Below are 21,666 nucleotides of genomic sequence, written 5' to 3' on the forward strand. Positions count from 1 at the left end.
TATTCAAAACATATATATTTATTATCAAACGTTAGTTGGTCTCATGTTAATTGGTATTAGATTTGATAAAGAGTACTTAGATTTGATCTCCTACAATTGCGAGTTAGATTTGATCTCCTACAATTGCGAGCGATTGGGAGATGACTAGAACCACTTGATGCTTGAATTTACTTTTGAATTGGATTACTCGATTTAGGGGACCGGATATTGATGGTGAAAACTAAAAAAATATATATATTTATTTATTTAAAAATATTGCATTTTTTAAAACTTAGAAGTGTATTGTAAATGTGAATTGAATTTCTTAAAACTTGTTTGGAAATTAATTTTGACATAAACAAAGTGGTGTGGTAGGTAGTAAGGTATATGCTTAACATTTTTTTTATAAACAAAGAAAAAGATTGAAGATTGGATGAATGATGAGCATAATAGGTGCTCAACCCTCAATACAAGTAAAACACACTATAACTGTTGCAAAAACAGATTAAGAAACATAGGATCCTGGTTTAATACCCCCTCCCAATTTAAGGCCCTTTATAATTGATTACAAACCAATCCCAAGACATTGCTTTAATTACCCTTAAACAAAATATCATTTTTAATCAATCAAATAGATCAATAGGCAAATAACCAAAACAAAACATGGAACTTCTTTTTGACTAGGCCTTCAAGCATATAGCAGAACTGCTTTATATTGCTTTCGACTTATCCTGCAACTTCAAGCTCACTAATGCCCAGCCAAATGGAGACTTTACTCCAAACCTGAACAACACTCGAGAAAGAAAAAAAGGCGGATCACTGATTCTTCTACACAAGAACATAATGGACAAACAACATGTTGACTTCCACAAAGAACTCTCTATTAGAAATACTCTATTTTCATGCGGAAACAAATCCAAATAAGAAGAATACACAAAACAAGATTGAAATGAATTGAATAAAAACTGATAATATTATAACGTCAAAGTCTTGATAAAATTCTAAAATAGTATATTAACCTTGAAGTTTAGCCGACCATGTAATCGTAATGCTCTCTCTAATTCCTAAAAATTGTCTATCTTTTCTAATTCTGAGGTTTGCTTAAATACTCCCTCCGTACCTTTTTAAGTGTTATTTTAAAAAAAATTGTTTCTTTTTAATTGTCATTTTCAAAGTTCAAGATAGTATTAATTGCATTTTTGTCTAAATTATCCGTAGGTAATTATTACAGAGAGAGAAAAAAAGTAAGATGTATGTAATAAATAATTAAGAGTATTATAGGTAAAAGAAGAATTATTGTTTGAAAAATAACAATAATGATTAACTTCCTTGATATTTGTAAAAAGTAAAAAAAAATGACACTTAAAAAGGAAACAGAGGGAGTATATAATAAAGGAAATCAGGCTCTAATATCATGCGACTTGAAAAACATAAAATTTGGCCCAAAATTTATTATTTTACTAACCTGGAGATAAAACTAATTATTTGACCCTTCTGCAATCCGAATCAGATTTTGATTTCAACAAGAAACTAATTATTTTATTAAGTTGGGGATAAAACTAAATATAAAAATAACTTAATCTAAGAAAACACACTAAAATAGTAAAAATAACAAAAAACACTTTATAATTGTCGCAACATAATAGTGAAAGAATGTGCATGAAAATGCACTGATCAAATTCAATCACACTTGAATTTTTGCATTCAAAGCAAAATTCTAAAATTAAAATTCAAAATAGAAAAATAGGAACAAAACAGAGCATGCAAATTCAAAGACTTTCAAGATCACAAGGAATATGGTGAAAGTAAAATTGTTAATTTTAAAACTCGATTATTCATTTCATAGGAAGAGGAAGAGGAAGAGAAAAGAAAAACAATGCCTTAAAAGTTTGGTTAATTCTGAAAGTCAAAGGTACTACTTCATATAAGTTTTGTGTGTTTGTAATTTGTTAATCCTGGAAAACAATGTGAAAGAAGGAAAAATATAATCACTTAGTGGAATAATGTTTGATTGTTCATTTGTTAATTTGGTTCAGTGCAGGGCTTCCCCTCTCAACCTCTAAAGTGGATTTAACCAAAGTGTTTTCAGTGTTCGGTGAAGTTACTCAAGGTAATATAAATTCTTTTTGAGTGTTGGTTTCTTTACATGCAAGATAGATTTGGATTTGACCTTTATTTCAAACAAATATGCTATATAGGAAGCAAAACACTAACACATAAACAACATTGACACATCACACTTGTAATAATCCATAAAAAAGGATATTATAAAATAATAAAGTAATAAAATATTGATTTTTGACGAGTATTTTAGTAAATTTTGATTTTTTATGCAATTTCTATAAAGAAATTATAATAGTGCATATATTATGTTTGTTAAAATGGTTGCAGATATTGAACCACACATGTTTTGTTTCTGACCAACGATATATTTATTCAAAAGTTCGGAAGGGTAGAAGGAGTTTGAGGATTCAAAGAGACAGAAAGGTAGTTTAATGGAGATGGGTATGAGAAGATGCATTTTTAGGGGAGAAGGTGGAGTGGGAGTATAAAGGCTAAAGTTAATGTTGCTAAGGGTATTGAGTATCAGGGTTCTATTTATGATGTCAGACCCATTTTGCAGTCCTATGGTGTTGCCCACAGGTTAGTAGGAAAAAAATTGTCATGTAGTTGATTCATTGTAATGGAAGAAAATTGATTCCTTATTTCCAGATTTTGCACTAGAACCGAGAAACCTTAGGCTTGGACTTGCCACCGGCGAATGATCCCTTTTGGTAATTTGAGTACTAACCATGTATCATTGCTTGTTCTTCTCATAAGTTACAAACTAACTCAATGGTTGTGCATGAAGCACAAATATATGATGTTATTAACAATTATTTTGTGTCCAAAACAATCAGGAAAAAACATAGATGTTTATTTAACTCCATTGATTGAAAATTTAAGACTTTTGTGGGAGGAAGGCGTTGATGTTTATGATGCATATACAGGTGATAACTTTAAGTTGTGTGCCATGTTGTTTTGCACAATAAATTACTTTCCTGCATGTGGTAATTTTTCTGGGTACACCGTTAAGGGACGTAAAGCATGTCCTATATGTGAATTTTATACATGCCACCACCAATTATAAAATGGAAAAAGACTGTTTATCTTGGGCATCAAAAAATTTTAATACCTAATTATCAATACAGTAGATTACAAAAGGCTTTTAATGGAGAGCGAGAGTTTGATTTTTCTCCAAAGCCCTTAATCGGGAAGGAAGTTTATAAAAGGAAACAACACATTAAGGTTGTCTTTGGAAAGAAACTAAAAGGTAATAAAAAAGGGCCCGTGGAGAAAAATAGTTGGAAAAAGAGGTCGGTGTTATTTGATCTTCCATATTGGTCTAGTCTTGATGTAAGACATTGTCTTAATGTGGTGCATGTAGAGAAAAATGTATGTGATAATTTAATTGGAACACTTCTCAATATTAAAGGCAAGACAAAAGATACTAAGAAATCATGTGGTGATATGGTGGTGATGGGTATACAACAAGAGTTAGCCCCAAAAGAAATAGGAAATAGAAAATATTTGACCCCCAACTTATCACACTCTGTCTAAAAAAGAAAAGAAAAAGGTTTTTGTGATTGTTTGCAGGGTATAAAAGTTCTCCAAGGGTACTCATCAAATGTGAAGAAACTTGTGTCAGAGAATGATCACAAATTAGTTGACTTAAAATCTCATGATTGTCATGTCTTGATGCAAAAACTTCTACCAGTGGCTATCCTTGACATTTTACCAAGGAATGTATAATTATAACCAGATTATGCTTATTCTTCAATGTTACATGTAGTAAAGTCATTGATCCTGAAAATTTAGACGAGTTGGAACATGAGGCTGCAATTATCTTGTGTCAATTAGAGATGTTTTTCCCTTCATCATTCATTGACTTTGGGTTCACTTAGTTGTTCATCTAGTAAGGGAGACTAGAATTTGTGGTCCATTTTATTTATGGTGGATATATCCTGTGGAGCGGTGCATGAAGATCTTCAAATGGTATACAAAGAATCATCACCGTCCAGAAGCTTCGATCTTTGAACGGTACATCACAGAAGAAGCTATTGAGTTTTGTATAATGTATTTCTCAGAAGCTAACTCTATAGGAATTCCCGAGTCTCGTCATGAGGAAAGATATGATGGTAGAAGTACTCAAGGTTTAAATGTTAAAACTTTTAGCAGAGATATAGTTCTTCAAGCACATTTGTATATATTGAGTAACCTGGCTGAAGTTCAATCTTACTTGACCGCTCATAAAAGTCTTATAAAAATGGTTGTTGACAGAGCATAACAAAACTTTCATAACTTGGTTTAATGAAAGTGTTTCTAAAGAGAGTATTTGTGCATCTGAGAGAATTAAATGGTTGTTACGTATGCCTAAGTTTAATGTAATTACTTGGAATGCATGCAACATTACTAGATAATCATTCTGTAAAAAGTCAAAGGATGATCCTAGTACCATGCAAAATAGTGAGGTTATGATTGAAGATGAATCCATGTATTTCTCTAGTGCCAAAGATAATAATCATGTACCAGCATCTAGAGCGTACTTTGGGTTCATTCAAGTAATAGAATGGTATACAAAGAGCATCTAGAGCGTACTTTGGGATTCACTTAGTTGTTCATCTAGTAAGGGAGATTAGAATTTGTGGTCCATTTTATTTATGGTGGATATATCCCATGGAGCGATAGATGAAGATCTTCAAATTCTAATCTTCCTTACTAGATGTACTAGATAACAATCATGTACCAGCATCTAGAGTGTACTTTGGGATTGACAATAACACTGGTGTAGAAACCGTTGAATTAGGATTCACAACGGGTTGATCTTCAAAAGGAACTTATAAGAATGAACCATTCATCATGGCAACCCAAGAAAAACAAGTTTTTTATGTCACTGATCCTTCTAACACTAGATGGTCAATTGTAATTCAAGGAAAATATCATCCTGATGAAAATCAAGATTTTAACTACGAGACCCCTTGTTTCGCAACACATGTGTGTCAATCATCTAAAGAAAATAATTTAGATGATGTGCATGATATTCTTCGTGATCATAAAGAGGGAATATGAGAAAACTAGTAAGTAAATGTTTTATATTACCTAGTAATTTATAATTATTCATTTTACTCTTTTTTATTCCTTTTACTAAAGATTAAACGTTGTTGTTATTTATCCTAATTGGTTTAAATTGTTACTCAAATTATAGGTGTTTAACGAGCAGTGACAAATCTTAGCATATAACTTTTAGATAGCCTACGAGACTTTCCATTTTGGTAATTTCTTTTGTTGGTTAATCATTTGATTTAATTTAATTTTAAAATTATAAGGTTTGTCCAATTTTGACTTTGCATTTGGTGTAAACTATTGATCTTCTGTGATATGGTTCTGTAATGCAGGTACAAGATTTCTGTTTCAGAAATTTGCAAAATATGGTTCTGTATTCTGTTATATGGTTCTGTAATTCAGGTACAAATGAAAATATAAAAAAAAATCCACCCTTCAGTTTTTATATAAAACTGACGTAATAATATAGGAATGTTACCTTAGTTTTTAAACAAAACCAAGATTTTATGTTAGACTCGCCATCCAGCTTTGTAAATAATAAAAATGAAGATGTTGAGGTTCGTACCCATGATCAGATAACTTTATCCCTCGGTTTTTCATTAACCGAGATGTTAAGTGACATATTTTCATGCCTCCCTTTGTTACGTCACTTAGGTAGGCGAGGTTACATCTCTTTCACGTGCGATGTTAAAAGTGTTATTTGTAGTAGTGATTTTAGGTCACTTAATCAACTGATTATTCAAGATATGGTAACTGGTATACTAAGTCTTGAGATGCCAGACAAACTCTGTGAAGGTTGCGTGGTAGGGAAGTAATCCAAAAAGTCTTATGTTTCGACTATGCCAATGAGGTCTCTTGCATACTAGAAGTAGTACATTTAGATGTATGTGATCCGTTTGAGGATCATACCATTTGTGGAAACAAGTATTTTGTCTCATTTATCTATGAGTATAGTCGAAAGCCTTGGATCTATGTGATCAAGCGAAATGATGAAGTATTTGAAAATTTTCAAAGATTCAAGTTGCTTGTCAAAAACTAGAGTGAAAAGAAGATCAAGGTTATGCAAACAGATGGAGGTGGCGATTACACATCCAAGATATTTGGGGAGTTTTATGCAGAACATGGTATTGATCATGAGGTAACTGCTCCTTACACGCCTCAACATAATGGAATAACAGAAAGAAGAAACAGGGTCATATTGGATATGGCGAGATACACGCTGAAGGAGAAAAATTTGCCAAAATCCTTATGGGGTGAAGCTCTCACCACTGCCGTTTATATTCTAAATAGGTGCCCTACCAAGAAGTTGAAGAACAAGGTTCCTGAAGAAGTGTGGAGTGGAAAACGACCATCAGTGAGTCATCTGAAGGTGTTTGGATCTATTTTCTACAATCATGTTTTTGATACAAGATGGAAGAAGCTTGGTGATAAAAGTGAACCTATCATTCTGGTAGGATATCACAAAACTAGAGCTTATAAGCTATTCAATCCAATCAATGATAAAATCCTGATGAGTCGAGACATTTTGATTGAAGAGAGTTATGCATGGAATTGAAATTCAGGTGATGCGACTAACAAGCCATTGATGGGTTATGAAGTTGATGAAGAAAGTAGTAAGCACGAAAAATTGTAGTTCAGAATACTCAAGCAACAGTCAAAGTTAAAGATGATAATATAGTCGAGGTCGAAGCAGACAATCGAGAGTGTGTGGCTAGCACAAGCCAAATACCTTAAAAAATCATAGTACTCCTAGCAAGGTTTCAAGAGTATGAAGCGGTTGGTGATGATGAAGTCACACCAGGTGGAGATTTGGTTTATTTCTCTTTACTTGTAAGTGCTTAACCAATCAACTATATTAAGGCCTTCAAAGATAAACAATAGAAGGAAGCTATGGTCGAAGAGTTACAAGCGATCGAAAGAAAAATAACACATGGGAGTTAGTCGAATTGCCAGCACACAGAAAAGCTATCAAAGTGGGTGTTCAAGTTGAAGCATAATGTTGGTTGATGATAACAATACATAAGGCAAGATTAGTATTTCTTTAGAGAGCAAGACTCGAGTACTCTGAAGTATATACACTAGTAGCAAGATTGAAGATTGTATGATTGGTGGTAGCTTTGATATGTAAGCAAGGTTGGTCGATATTTCACTTAGATGTGAAATCAACATTTTTTTAATGGTCCTCTAGATGAAGAGGTATATGTCACACAACCTCCCGGGTTTGTGATACAAGAGGAAGCAAGGAAATTATATAGGCTGCACAAAACACTCTATGGTCTCAAACAGGCACCTAGGGCATGGAACAAGAAGATCGACTCATACTTAATCGAATTGGGATTCATCAAATGCAAATATGAGTATGATGTCTATGTTTAGGTTGTGGCACAAGATATAACAATCATATGTTTATATGTCGATGACTTGTTAGTAACTGGAAATAGCTTTGAGAACTTGTCGAAGTTCAAAGAGCTGATGAAGAAGGAATTTGAAATTTCGGATCTTGGAAAGCTGTCGTACTTCCTAGGCATGGAATTTTAAGTGTCGAAGCAAGATATGATGCTACATCAAAGAAAGTATGTCAAAGAGATACTCAAGAGATTCAAGATGGAAGACTCGAATCCTGCATCCTCACATGTCGAAACAAATTTGAAGCTTAAGAAGCATGGAGCGGAAGACAAAGTCGATGTCACTTTGTTCAAACAAATTGTCGAATCTCTGAGATATGTGTGCAACAGTCGACATGATATATGTTTCTCATTCGGATTAGTGAGCAGATACATGAGTGAACCAAGGGTATCACACATGAAGGTTGCAAGAAAAATCCTGAGATACTAAAAAGGATCGACAAACTATGGAGTTCTATTTCCACGATATTTTGAATGCAAAGAAGTTGGGATTACTTGCTATTCAGATGTTGATTGGTATGGAGATAAGAAAGATGAAGAAGCACAACTGATTATTTCTTTCAAGTATTTGGTGTCCCAATCTCATGGTGCTCGAGAAAGGAACCTGTGGTGGCATTATTCATGGTGCTCGAGAAAGGGACCTATGCTGCTTATCAAGCAATTTGGATCAGATATGTGTCGGAAGAGATGGAGGTCGAAGTGAACAAATCTCTAGTGCTGCAGATCGACATCAAGTCAACCATTAATCTTGTAAAGAATCTATTTCTGCATGGAAGAAGTAAGCACATTGAAACGAAATTTCATTTCCTAAGGAAAAAGGTAAATCAAGATGAACTTGAATCACCTAATTGTATATAAATACATATTGTAATTCAGTTTCAATAATCAATCATAATAATACAATTACTTTTCTTTTACTCTCTATCTTTCTCTCCTCATTAAAAAGTGCCTCACACACTAACAATTATTTATATTTTTATAGAGATTGTAGACAGGATATATAGAAAACTTGTTGTATCATATTAACCAACATTATACAGCTAAACAAAAAATCTCACACACATAAGTATAACATCATTTAGAAATGCTTGAGTTAATTTGTAACAGACACATCAACGTTTTTTTCAAAAAAAAATGAAAGAAGAAAATTTTGGTGTACCTTTTAAAAAATTTAAAGAATCGTATTATAGATAAATAATCAAGTTGTTAAAAGAATAAGATAGATGATTTTTGTCTATTATTAAAGAGTGAGTAATATTGAGAATGCTATCTGTCGCATCTCGAAAAATACGATTCCTCGCGATGGTCGCGGAAAAATTTATGTTCGAATAGAGTCGTCACCGAACTTTATTTATCCCAATAAAGGGATAGGAAAATATCGATAAAACCTTTTGAATAATAGAATAATGGTCGCCACAACCATATTCGGGTTCGGGAGTGGATTACGCAAGAGGAAGGTATTAGCACCCCTCACGTCCGCTGTATTCAGCGGGAACCTTTTAGTTCTAATTTGCGTTTTGAGTATTAATTCATATTTTTTTGTCTTATTCGAGTTATAAATATATTGAAAATAGAAATGGATGAGAACCTCAGAAAGGAGAAAGGGGAGGTTTTTTTATTAGTGTGCTCGCGAAGATACAGCAATCTCCTGCCTACGTATCCTTATGGTGTAATAAGGAAATCAGAGCATTCGTAGTTCGGGGACTACGATTGGTTGGTGTCTTTTACCGAACAGCTGTTTAGATCGCGTTCTAAAGGCTAAACGTTGGCTTGTCTACTCTCGGCGGAGGCTTAAGCATTAGTTTGTTGTGCGCATTAGAAATGATTAAATAATGTTCTTTCTGAAAAGAGTTTAGATCACGCGAGGGTGACAAGTTGGATTAATATGTCTGACATTTTGTTTGATTGGTTGAGATGTTTTTTGGTTGGATGACGATTACTCGGATAGTCGAGTAAGAAAACTCGTATCCTAACAGTCGAGAAAGGGAATAGAAGACTCTAGACCACTTTATTTTTCATCCTTAATTATAGAAAGGATTTGATAATAATTAAGATGTTTTAAATGGATGACGAATATTCGAATAATCGAGTAAGACAACTCGTATCCTAATAATCGGGAAAAGGAATAGAAGACTCTAGACCGCTTTCTGTTTCATCCGAGTATTTATGAAAATAAGGTTTGTGTATGGTTGATGTATTTTTAGAATAAACGACAGATACTTGAATGACTGAGTAAGACAACTCATATCCAAGCATTTGAGGAGGGGAATTGAAAACTCAAGACCATCTCCCTTTTCGTATAGTTTATTATGAAATGATTTGACTTACGGAAAAATGACAATTGTTTGACTGACCGAGTAAGAGAACTCGTATTCAAATAATTGAGGAGAAAAAGTTGAAAACTCAAAGTCATCTCCATTTTTATTTCTTACTATGAAAATAATTTGATTTAATCGGTGCTTAGAAGTTTGTAACGAAATGACGAGTGTTTAACTGACCGAGTAAGAAGACTCGTATTCAAACAATCGAGGAGAGAAGTTGAAGACTCAAAGTCATCTCCTTTTTCATTTCATTATTATAAAAGTGTTTTGATTTAATCGGGGTTTGTGCTTAAGTGGATTAGAGATGACAATCATTCGATTAACCGAGTAAAAGAATTCGTAAACAATCGAGGAGAGGAGTTGAAAACTCAAAACCATCTCCTTTTTCGTATAGTTTGAAAATGATTAGGAATTTGCTATAGTGATCAATCTTTAATTAACAAAAATTATTAATTAAAATTTAACTAAACCACTTAATTAATATAATCAAAATTAATTATCAAAATTATTTGATTAAATCAAATATTTAAGGTAATTAAAATTAATTATTAAAATTAACTAATTTAAATGAATTTTAAGTATCTGATATATATACCTAGAACAAAGTTGACTTGAATAATTGAAGCGAATTAACGCATAATGTGCTCAAAGTCGGTTCGTACATAGCGACAACGGTATTGAAATGTCGTACGTAATGGACCGAAACGCGGAGAAATCGTATCGATTTATCAAAAGAAAATCCGACATCATTACAACATATATAAATGTTGAATCGATGGATTAAAATTCGATTTCTTAAGAAAAGTTTTGATTAAAAATAACTTAAATGTATTTTAGACATAAAACTAGCCCTTAAGTTCAAAACATTACAAAAAGAGTTACCTAAATCGATAAGAAACAAACCGGAATTTATAGATTAAATTAACCTATTACTTAAACCTATAGAAAACCACCCAATAAATAAATAGAGGGTAAAAAAAGCTAACCTTAGAAAAACTTAATGATTTCTAACTTTTAATTATTATTTTACAAAGCAAAATTTCTTGAATGAAAATGATAATTAAGAAACAAAAAGAACAAGAGAAAAGTCAATCATTTATTTTCCATCACCACACTATTAATGCTATAAAATATCATGATCCATATTCACACTACTAGTACTATGATAAATTATATAAAACACAAATTTACACCATCCATATCAGTGCATAAAACTCACAGTATTGGTATCAGTATCCATCATGACAAGAAATCTAAATACAAGACTCACACTATCCATATCAGTAGCCATTATGCAGAAAAATTTAGATACAAAACGCACACTATCAACAGGCAAATCTCTAACAGATCCAAGAGGAAAAATCCGGAAATAAAAGAGAGCTTCGTCATCCTTCACCAATCAAATTCATAAGCAAAAGTATATATCCCCCATTAACAAAACGTTTCACGGGATCGAATCTACAACAACAAGACATACAAACACCGCCGCGGAATCGAATAAAAAACATACACAAAGTAGTATAATACAAAAAATAAATCATGTTGTTACCACGATGTCGAAGGTTGTTGTCGTGAATGGTCGGTCGAAGAAATTCGGCATTGAGATGTTACTGCGGCGCAAGTTAATTTGTGGTTGGGTGGCCGACGATGGGCAGGTTCGCCGATAATGTGTGTGTTTGAAGAAGGTTGATGCGGGTTGTTATTAGGTTTTTGACGGAAGCGAAATGAGGTGTTAGTCTGGTGAAAGGGTGGAAGACGATGGAGTATTTGAAGAAGAGGAAGTGTGGTGAAAGGGTGAGGCGCTCAGGGAAAGACCCAGAGGCTTCTTCTCTTTTTTCTCTCTTTATTTTTTTTTAGAGAGAGTATATATTGAAATGAGTGAGCATTTTGGGAAAAAGAAAAAGTCCTTTTTTTAAGTTATTTTTGTTTTTCTTTTTTATCAGCAGAGAGAGGGGTAACATGGAAAGGTGAGGTGGAGTGTACTGAGTGAGAGTGTGAGAGGACGTGTGGAAAGCGTGAGAGAGTGATACAAGCTGGATTTTCAGTACGGTTGGAAGTGTACCAGCAGTAAAAAAATAGGAATTCAATGTTAATTTCATTTTATTATTTTTTGAAAACAATTACTATTATTTAAAATTTCCTATTAAAAATTTCTAATAAATATTTTGATTTAAATAAATTCTAATTATTTTAGTTGAATAATTAACCTAACAAAAATAGTGATCAATTATAAATATAAATCGGATATAAATTTGCTCGGAAAATTAAATCGGACACACCAAAATGATCAGCATAAAATATATTTATTGAAAAAATACAGCGTTTCTTCAAATTCTAAAATAAGTTTGCATCGATTAAAAGGCTCAGGCGGGTCAAAACGTAACTGAAACAGCCGCTGAAAAATACAACGAGCACACCAGGTTAAACTATATGAACCGTAGATTAATAATACTGACGTCTGTAATTTTAATTTCGAAAATTTTTATCCGCTGATTTTGTCCGTACTTGAGGAAATGATTCAACCGATTTGTCTGTATTTTCAATAAATTTATTCTGACTGATATTTTAGTTATTATTCATGATAGAATGCATGTCATGTTATGCATATGATGCAAATTAAAAATGAAATCGATTTTAAAAAAATTTAAATATGCGCGGACAAAATTGGGATATGACAGTATCCATCCAAATACTATTATTAAACATGAGATATTAAGTGGTTTCCCAAAGTTAAGTGGACAAATAGAACAAAATAGTAGTCAAATTTGGTTATAAAATAATTGTTAAGACAAAGGATTAGACTAAAGAGGGTATTCAAAGTCATTCTTATTTGCCACCAAACACATTCAGCTCATTGAGTTTGTTTGCACAATAATTATTAGAAAAAGGATCTTCAAAGTCATGCGGGTATATATTTTCCACGAAACATCTTTAAGGTTGTTGAATATATTATTCTTATAATGTTTAGGTTTTAGTAAACCACGTGATGTTCAGCTACCTTCCAATATTCTTCCTATAAAACCATCTCACCCTCACTCATCTTTCCAAAACAACACTCTTCATCTTATTCCTTTTCTACAACTACTTCTGCACATCAAGATCAACATGGTCAGTGTATCTGAAATCCGCAAGGCTCAAAGGGCAGAAGGTCCTGCAACTATCTTGGCCATTGGTACTGCCAATCCAGCTAACTGTGTTGAACAATCCACATATCCTGATTTCTACTTTAGAATCACAAACAGTGAGCACAAAACCGAACTCAAACAAAAATTCCAACGCATGTGTAAGTGTCCTTTTCTGTGTTATTGGTTTTGGTATTTACCTAAAAATTATTGTACTAACTAATATTATTTCTTTATAACTACTTCAGGCGATAAATCCATGATCAATAGGAGATATATGTATCTAACAGAAGAGATTTTGAAAGAAAATCCTAGTGTTTGTGAATACATGGCACCTTCATTGGATGCGAGGCAAGACATGGTGGTGGTAGAGGTACCTAGACTAGGGAAAGAAGCTGCTGTCAAAGCTATAAAAGAATGGGGCCAACCAAAGTCAAAGATTACTCACTTAATCTTTTGCACTACAAGTGGTGTAGACATGCCTGGAGCTGATTATCAACTCACCAAATTGTTAGGTCTTCGCCCATATGTGAAAAGGTATATGATGTACCAACAAGGTTGCTTTGCAGGTGGTACGGTGCTTCGTTTGGCCAAGGACTTGGCTGAGAACAACAAAGGTGCTCGTGTGTTAGTTGTTTGTTCTGAAGTCACTGCAGTCACGTTCCGTGGCCCAAGCGATACTCACTTGGACAGTCTTGTTGGACAAGCACTATTTGGAGACGGAGCTGCTGCACTCATTGTTGGTTCTGATCCAATACCAGAAATTGAAAAACCTATATTTGAGATGGTTTGGACTGCACAAACGATTGCTCCTGATAGTGAAGGAGCCATAGATGGACACCTTCGTGAAGCGGGACTAACATTTCACCTTCTTAAAGATGTTCCTGCAATTGTATCAAAGAACATTGATAAAGCATTAGTTGAGGCTTTTCAACCATTGGGAATTTCTGATTACAACTCAATCTTTTGGATTGCACACCCTGGTGGACCTGCAATTCTCGATCAAGTAGAGCAAAAGTTAGCTTTGAAGCCTGAAAAGATGAAGGCCACTAGAGAAGTGCTTAGTGAATATGGAAATATGTCAAGTGCATGTGTTTTGTTTATCTTAGATGAAATGAGAAGGAAATCGATTCAAAATGGACTAAAGACAACAGGAGAAGGACTTGAATGGGGTGTGTTATTTGGTTTTGGACCAGGTCTTACCATTGAAACTGTTGTTTTGCATAGTGTGGCTATATGAGATGATAAATCATTTTACTTTTTCATGTATTGCATTCAAATTTGCTTAATTATTTTATGTAAGGATGGAAAAATCATCCAAAATTCAACTTTCTAATATCATATTACAATAATAAAATATAAATAAATCATGTCAACATATTTAGGGAATGAAGTCTATAGTGCTTTCTTAAGAAAGCGTAATAAATATGTGGACCTTTAATAGCAGTTTAGTAACTAATAGCTATAGTAATATTTTCATGTGGTTATATGCAAGCACTTCGATCTCTTTCATGTATTGCATTCAAATTTGTTTAATTTTTATGTAAGGATGAAAAACTTATTCAAAATCTAACTTGTAATTTTATATTAAAGAATCCAACAATCTTGAAATATTGAAATTGGAATATTTGGTTGGTTCGTTGGAAGCACATGGGATAAGGATTGTCGAAAGGAAAGGTGTTCAAGATTCGATACAAGCTCTACAGGCTCAGACATGGAAGAAACATGGTGGTTCCAACAAGTTCAAGGGCAAAGGGGACAAGACTCAGAGCAAGAAGTCATGGTTTAATCCTCCAAAGCATAAGGTCGATGATAGGGCTTATGAATCCTCGAAAAGAGAAGAAGGAAACTCTTACCAGAAAGACAAAGAAGGGAAAAAGGTGGACAATGCTACAACTTTGAAAAATGAGGTCAATTGGCCAAGAATTGTTCGAACAAGAAAGGCAAGAATGAAGGAACAAACCTTGCACGCCAAGATTCAAATGATTTTGAAGACATGCTGGTTATGGATGCAGTTGTTGATGAGCATGTTGACACCAAGATTTGGTTTCTCGACTCAAGTTGTTCGAATCACATGATTGTTCGAAAAGTTTGGTTAGAAGGTTTTGATGAGTCGAAAAAGAGCAATGTCAAACTTGCTGATAATAGTTCGTTGCAAGTAGAAGATACTGGCGACATGGTTATTCAAAGGAGAAATGGAGCCAAAATTATGATCAAAGATGTACTATATGTACCTAGAATAAAATGGAATTTGCTAAGTGTTGAACAACTGGTCGAAAAAGGTTTCTCAATGGTTATGAAAGATGGAGTTTTGGAACTATTCAAAACTCATAATAATTTGATCTTAAAATCTCCTATGTTAAAGAATAGTTCATTTAAGACCATGATCATTTCGACAGGTACAATTCCTAAAAACAGTTGTCGACCACAAGAACAGTTGGTTGTGGAATTTAACATTTGGCCATTTGAATTCACTACTATAAATACTACATTTCATGATGAAGCTATCACCTAAGTTATTGAAAAATCGATGTCAAATGAACCGGAATGTGCTGTATATTATTTATTTTTAAAGAAACTTTATCTTTCACCTTGGTTTTCTAGAAAAACCGCCGTAAAATGTTGTTCAGTGTTTGAGCTTCGATTCTCAGCTCCTGTAATTTTATGTTTTATTTACAAATAAAAAGGTGTCTTTATTTTTTATACATTTTACGTCGAATATTATCCCTCGGTTGTTGAAGAAACCCGAGATAAAAACTCTAAAAAGAAGTTTTATTCCTTTAGAATTATAATGTTTTATCTCATTCACTTTTTCTGCCCTAGCGAACGAAAGGAACCCAATCTTCTCCAGCGAACTAAGTAGTTTCCCAAGACTCATAACCACCACCCTTCTTCTCTAAGGAGAAGTAAGCTTGAATTCGTCTCCATTGAGTCTACCGTCACATTTCCAGTATTGTAAAAATTCCTCATTATTGTTGTTGTCGTTTTTGTCATTGATGTTGTAGTTGTAGGTCGTTGTTGTTGTTGTTGTTTCTTTGTTGATATTGTTGTCGTATGTGGTTGTTGTTATTGTTATTATGGTTTTTAAGACTTATAATATTTACTATAATGTTGTTATGATATTTGTTGTTGTTCTGGTAGTTATTGTTGGTTGTGTACTATTTTTATTTTATTTTCAGAAGTTGTATGTGATTATGGATCGTAAATGGACGAAAGATAATAGATTAAGTACAGAGAATGAGAATGGAGTGATTCAATTTCATGATTTTGCGGAGAGAAAAAATTCCTAAGGAGAAGGGGATTTTTTGGTATCCTTTTAAAATTTGTCAAAATATGCACAAACATCCAAGGAATGAAATATTCAATCATTTAGGTTGTGATGGAATTATTCAAAATTACACGAAATGGGTATGACATGGTGAAATGATAAAAAAAGACCTTTGTCACATACAGTTGAAGATGATGATGAATTTATGAATGATACTCTAAAAGACATGATTCATGATATTGGGGTAGATGCTTCCAAGAATGCTAATATGGTAGATACTTTGCAAAAAGACATGGAAGAGTCGTTGTATCCAGGATGCAAAAGTTTTACAAGATTGTCAGTTGTGTTAAGACTATTTAAGATTAAGTCAAAAGGTTGGTGGACAAATAAAAGTTTCACTGAATTGCTTGAATTGTTGCAAGAAATGCTTATAGAAGGTAACACATTGTTGAACCATAGTTATGAGTTCAAGAAGATATTGTGTCCAATAGGTTTGAATTATTTCAAAATACATGCATATCTTAATGATTGCATATTATATAAAAAAGAATATGAAAACTTGAAGGAGTTCCCAAGATATGGGGAGTCATGCTACAAAAAGAAGACCAATGGTGTTGAAGATGATGATAGTGTAACTAGAATGGGTGTTCCTTCCAAGGTGATGTGGTACCTATCGGTTATTCAAAGGTTCAAGAGATTGTTTGCTAATGAAAATGATGCAAAGAATACTAGATGGCATGCAGATAAAATAGTGTGTGATGGAAACATTCGTCATGTAGCCGATTCATTACAATGGAAGAAAACTGATTCCTTGTTTCCATATTTTGCATTAGAACCGAGGAACCTTAGGCTTGGACTTGCCACCGACGAAATGAAACCACCAATTACAAAATTTTAAAAAGACTATTTATCTTGGGCATCAAAAGTTTTTAAGACCTAATCATCCATACCATAAATGGCAGAAGGCTTTTAATAGAGAGCGGGAGTTTGATTTCACTCCAAAGCCCTTAACCGGGAAAGAAGTTTATAAAAGACAACAATGTATTAAAGTTGTCTTTGGAAAGAAACTAAAAGGTTATCAAAAAGGACTCGTGGAGAAAAATAATTGGAAAAAGAGGTCGGTATTATTTGATCTTCTATATTGATCTAGTCTTGATGTATGACATTGTCTTGATGTGATGCATGTAGAGAAAAATGTATGTGATAGTTTAATTGGAACACTTCTCAACATTAAAGGCAAGACAAAAGATACTATGAAATTCCGTGAAGATATGACAGTGATGGGTATACAACAAGAGTTAGCCACAAAAGAAATAGTAAATATAATGTATTTTCCCCTAACTTGTCACACTCTGTCTAAAAAAGAAAAAAAAAATTGTGTGATTGTTTGTAGGGTATCAAAGTTCCCCAAGGGTACTCATAAAATGTGAAGAGACTTGTGTCAAAGAACGATCACAAATTAGTTGGTTTAAAATAACATGATTGTCATGTCTTGATGCAACAACTTCTACCAATGGCTATCCGTGACATTTTACCAAGGAATGTAAGGGTAATTATAACCAGATTATGCTTATTCTTTAATGCTACATGTAGTAAAGTCATTGATCCTAAAATCTAGACGAGTTGGAACATGAGGCTACAATTATCTTGTGTCAATTATAGATGTTTTTCCCTCCTTCATTCTTTGACATTATGGTTCATTTAGTTATCCATATAGTAAGGGAGATAAGAATTTGTGGTCCATTTTATTTACGGTGGATGTATCCGATAGAGCGATACATGAAGATCTTCAAATGGTATACAAATAATCATCATTGTACGAAAGCTTCGATCGTTGAAGCTATTGAGTTCTATACAATGTATTTCTCAGAAGCTAACTCAATAGGAATTCTTGAGTCTCGTCATGAGGGGAGATATGATGGAAGAGGTACTCAAGGTTTAAATGTTAAAACTTATATGTAGTTATTCAAGCACATTTGTATATATTGAATAATCTGCTGAAGTGTTGGTGTCAGCCCTAGAGGCCAATACTTTTGGTACTTGTATCGAATTATTTATTAGTAATAAAAAGGTTTTTTTTCTTTATTATGTTTGTTTAATAAAGTCCCTAGAATAACTAGTCCATTTAATATATCAAGTGTGACTTAATCATGAGATCCCATTAAATATTAAGGACGATATTCTTAAAGTATCTATAGTCGAGCTTTGTTATGAAGTGGAAAACATTAAAGTATTAAGACTATTATGTATATAAACTGATGATCACATCTCATGGATCATGGATAAGGAGTTATCAAGTCTTAAACATAGGTATGAATATTATGAGTAATATTTATACTGGATTGACCCATTATAAGAATACTATATAGAATGTTTTGCAAAGTGTCATAAATTATTCTCATGGTGATAGTGGTGTATCCTTCAACCTGAAACCATTATGGACCTTATATGTAAAGTCGAGTACTTTATTGTTGATCAAACATTGTCCGTAACTGGATGACCATAAAGATAGTTGATGGGTACTCCACGAAGCATGTTGACGAACATGAGTGACCTAGATGGAATTTGCCCATCTTGCGTAACAAGATAGATGTCTAAGGGTCCAATATTGAACTGGACAAGGATGACACGGTCTATGCCTTGTGTTCAATATAGACATAAAGAAAAAAGGATAATTATACACATAAGTATTATCACAAAAGGATTTGTCAGATCACATGACACTTTCATGTCTTGGGTAGCAGTGATGTGTTGCTAGATACCACTCACTGTTTATTACGTTAAATATGTGATTTAATATAATTGCCAATATCGTGAAAACCTACAGGGTCACACACAAAAGGACGGATTGATGAGAGATAGAGTAAAGAAGGAACACCGTAAGGTACGGTGCACTTAAGTGAATTGTAGAACATCGTAAGATACGGTGCACTTAAGTAGAATACGAAATATGGTAAGGTACCACGCGCTTAAGTGATTTTGATATATCATAAGATATGGGCCACATACACTTAAGTGGGATTTTTAGCTTATAGCTCACACAAGTGGTTCTATAAATAGAACCCTTGTGCAGAAGAATTTGATTAGATGAAATTCTGTTTCTCTCTCTCTCTCTCTCTCTCTCACTCACTCACTCAAATTCTTCATTCTTAGCAGCTAACACTAAGACTGAAGGAATTCGTTCGTGTGGATTGAGTAGAGGCGTTGTCACCATTCAACGTTTGTGATCACTCCTTAGATCTACATCAAAGGTTTCAATTGCCACAAGAAGTAATGATTTCTATCACTGATCATGCCCATTTGTAAGGATCACTAAAGGAGAAAATTTTAATTTCCGTTGCGTTTTGGATCGCAATTCTCCTTCATTAAGTTCAAACTTACTTGACTGCTCATAAAAGTCTTATAAAGGAAAAATACCCCCGGATGAATGAAAAATGGTTGTTGACAGAGCATAACAAAACTTTCATAAATTGGTTTAATGAAAGTGTTTCTAAAATTTGTACTTCTAAATCGGCGAGAATTAATGGGTTGTCACGTATGTCTAAGTTTAATGTAATTACTGGAGTGCATATGACATTACTAGATATTCATTCTATACAAAATCAAAGGATAATCGTAGTACCATGCAAAATAGTGGGGTTATGGTTGAAGCTGAATCCATGTACTTCTCTAGTGCCAAAGATAACAATCTTGTACCAGCACCTAGAGCGTACTTTGGGTTCATTGAGGAGATTATAGAGATGGATTAGGTTTCTTTTAAAGTTCCTTTATTTAAGTGCAAATTGATTGACAATAACACTGGTGTAGAAACTGTTGAATTAGGATTCACACGGGTTAATCTTCAAAAGGAACTTATAAGAATGAACCATTCATCATGGCAACCTAACAAAAACAAGTTTTCTATGTCACTGATTCTTCTAACACTAGACGGTCAATTTTACTTAAAGGAAAATATCATCCTAATGAAAATCAATATTTTAACTACGAGACCCCTTATTTTGCAACACATGTGTGTCAATCATCTGAATAAAATGATTGAAATGATGTGCATGTTATTTGTCGTGATCATCAACAAAATATTTTATAGTACTTAGTAATTTATAATTATAGGTTTAATGTTGTTGTTGATCAGTCAACGAAATTCAATTTGGTTTATTTAATGAACAGGATTTAAATTAATAATAATAATGTGTTTATTATTATTTTCTTGTGGTGATCGGTTATGGCCTTAGTTTTCCTTTATTTTGTTTTTGGGATCTTAAAATACGACCTGCGTATCGTGCCTATCTTTTAATCTCTTAATATAACTTGTTTTCTCATCTCACTCCCTCGTATGTAAAATGTAACACCCTTCTAAATACCCCAAAATATTTAATTAAAATAATAACATATCAATCAGAGTAATTATGCCCCGAAGGGTGTCACACAATCATTTCACAACAATTATCAAAATATCCTGTCATGCTCATTTATTAAATCAAAATAAGACTCCTTTGCATAATTCGCAGCGGTTATAAAACATCGACATTCAAATCATGTACCACATTACATGTAAAGTTGAATCAACAACTAAATTAAAAACATAGTCAAACATTCCCTCCCGATGTTACATCTACCAGAGCATGACCCACTAAGGACGACACTAGACTCCATAGCACTAGCTTCTACTCAACTCACTGCTCGTTACCTGAAAAATAGATGTAAGGGTGAGTTCCTCAATCAATATAATAAGCATTATACAACATTATGTAATGTTAAGTAAATAACGCACTAAATCACCCTAACCAGACTACACGCTCAATAACGGCAGCATCAATTCAAATATCATACTCAACCATAACATATCACCTATGTATAACCTCCAACCATACTCAACATCAACAACACAACACACAACACACATATAATACTGGAATACATCCAATCATATTATATGCCATACATTCATTATGCAATGAGACTCAACATATGCGGTACCGACTCTTCTTGAACATACAGTTCAAGCTCACCGATCAAATCCAGATACGGCTACTAAGCTCACTAGTCCCACTCATTTGAGATCTAATGACTCACTCACCAATTCCTCACCATGGGAATTAGCTACAGCCCCGAAGGCTAGACTATGCACACTAATCATCTAGTATGCAAACATCAACAACAAACCCACCATGGTTCACTCACTAATTCCTCACCATGGGAATTAGCTACAGCCCCAAAGGCTAGAATAAACATGCTAATCACCTAGAAATGCAACAACAACAACAACAATTTAAGAATAGACATAAGCTCACACTCTAAGCCATAAAACAGTCTATTCACAAATGCATACATAACTGATACATTCACAGCATCATGCTTATCATCACACATCATTAATACATTTTATCACAAAAGCATATCACATCATGCCACATAATCAAATACAGTACTAGCACACTCTACTAATACCTATACCACTCAAAACAACG

At 33.5% G+C, this 21,666-nt stretch overlaps 1 protein-coding gene across 1 annotated transcript; it reads left to right on the forward strand.

Moving 5' to 3' along the window:
• The first annotated feature begins 12,854 nt into the window (after window positions 1-12,854).
• Window positions 12,855-14,288, forward strand: LOC127120635 (chalcone synthase 5). The gene is made up of 2 exons (NM_001427527.1): window positions 12,855-13,091; window positions 13,179-14,288. The coding sequence occupies exons 1-2, from the start codon at window positions 12,914-12,916 to the stop codon at window positions 14,168-14,170; spliced, it is 1,170 nt and encodes a 389-aa protein (NP_001414456.1). The 5' UTR covers window positions 12,855-12,913; the 3' UTR covers window positions 14,171-14,288.
• The last annotated feature ends 7,378 nt before the right edge of the window (window positions 14,289-21,666 follow it).

The sequence above is a fragment of the Lathyrus oleraceus genome, chromosome 2, assembly GCF_024323335.1.
Source record: "Lathyrus oleraceus cultivar Zhongwan6 chromosome 2, CAAS_Psat_ZW6_1.0, whole genome shotgun sequence".
In the NCBI taxonomy this organism is placed as follows: Eukaryota; Viridiplantae; Streptophyta; class Magnoliopsida; order Fabales; family Fabaceae; genus Lathyrus; species Lathyrus oleraceus.

What these genes read in the sequence shown, in the direction of transcription:
- LOC127120635 (NM_001427527.1), top strand. Translation starts at nt 12,914, where the DNA reads ATGGTCAGTGTATCTGAAATCCGCAAGGCTCAAAGGGCAGAAGGTCCT. An exon ending in ACAAAAATTCCAACGCATGT is followed by an intron (nt 13,092 to 13,178) that starts GTAAGTGTCCTT and finishes TAACTACTTCAG; the next exon opens with GCGATAAATCCATGATCAAT.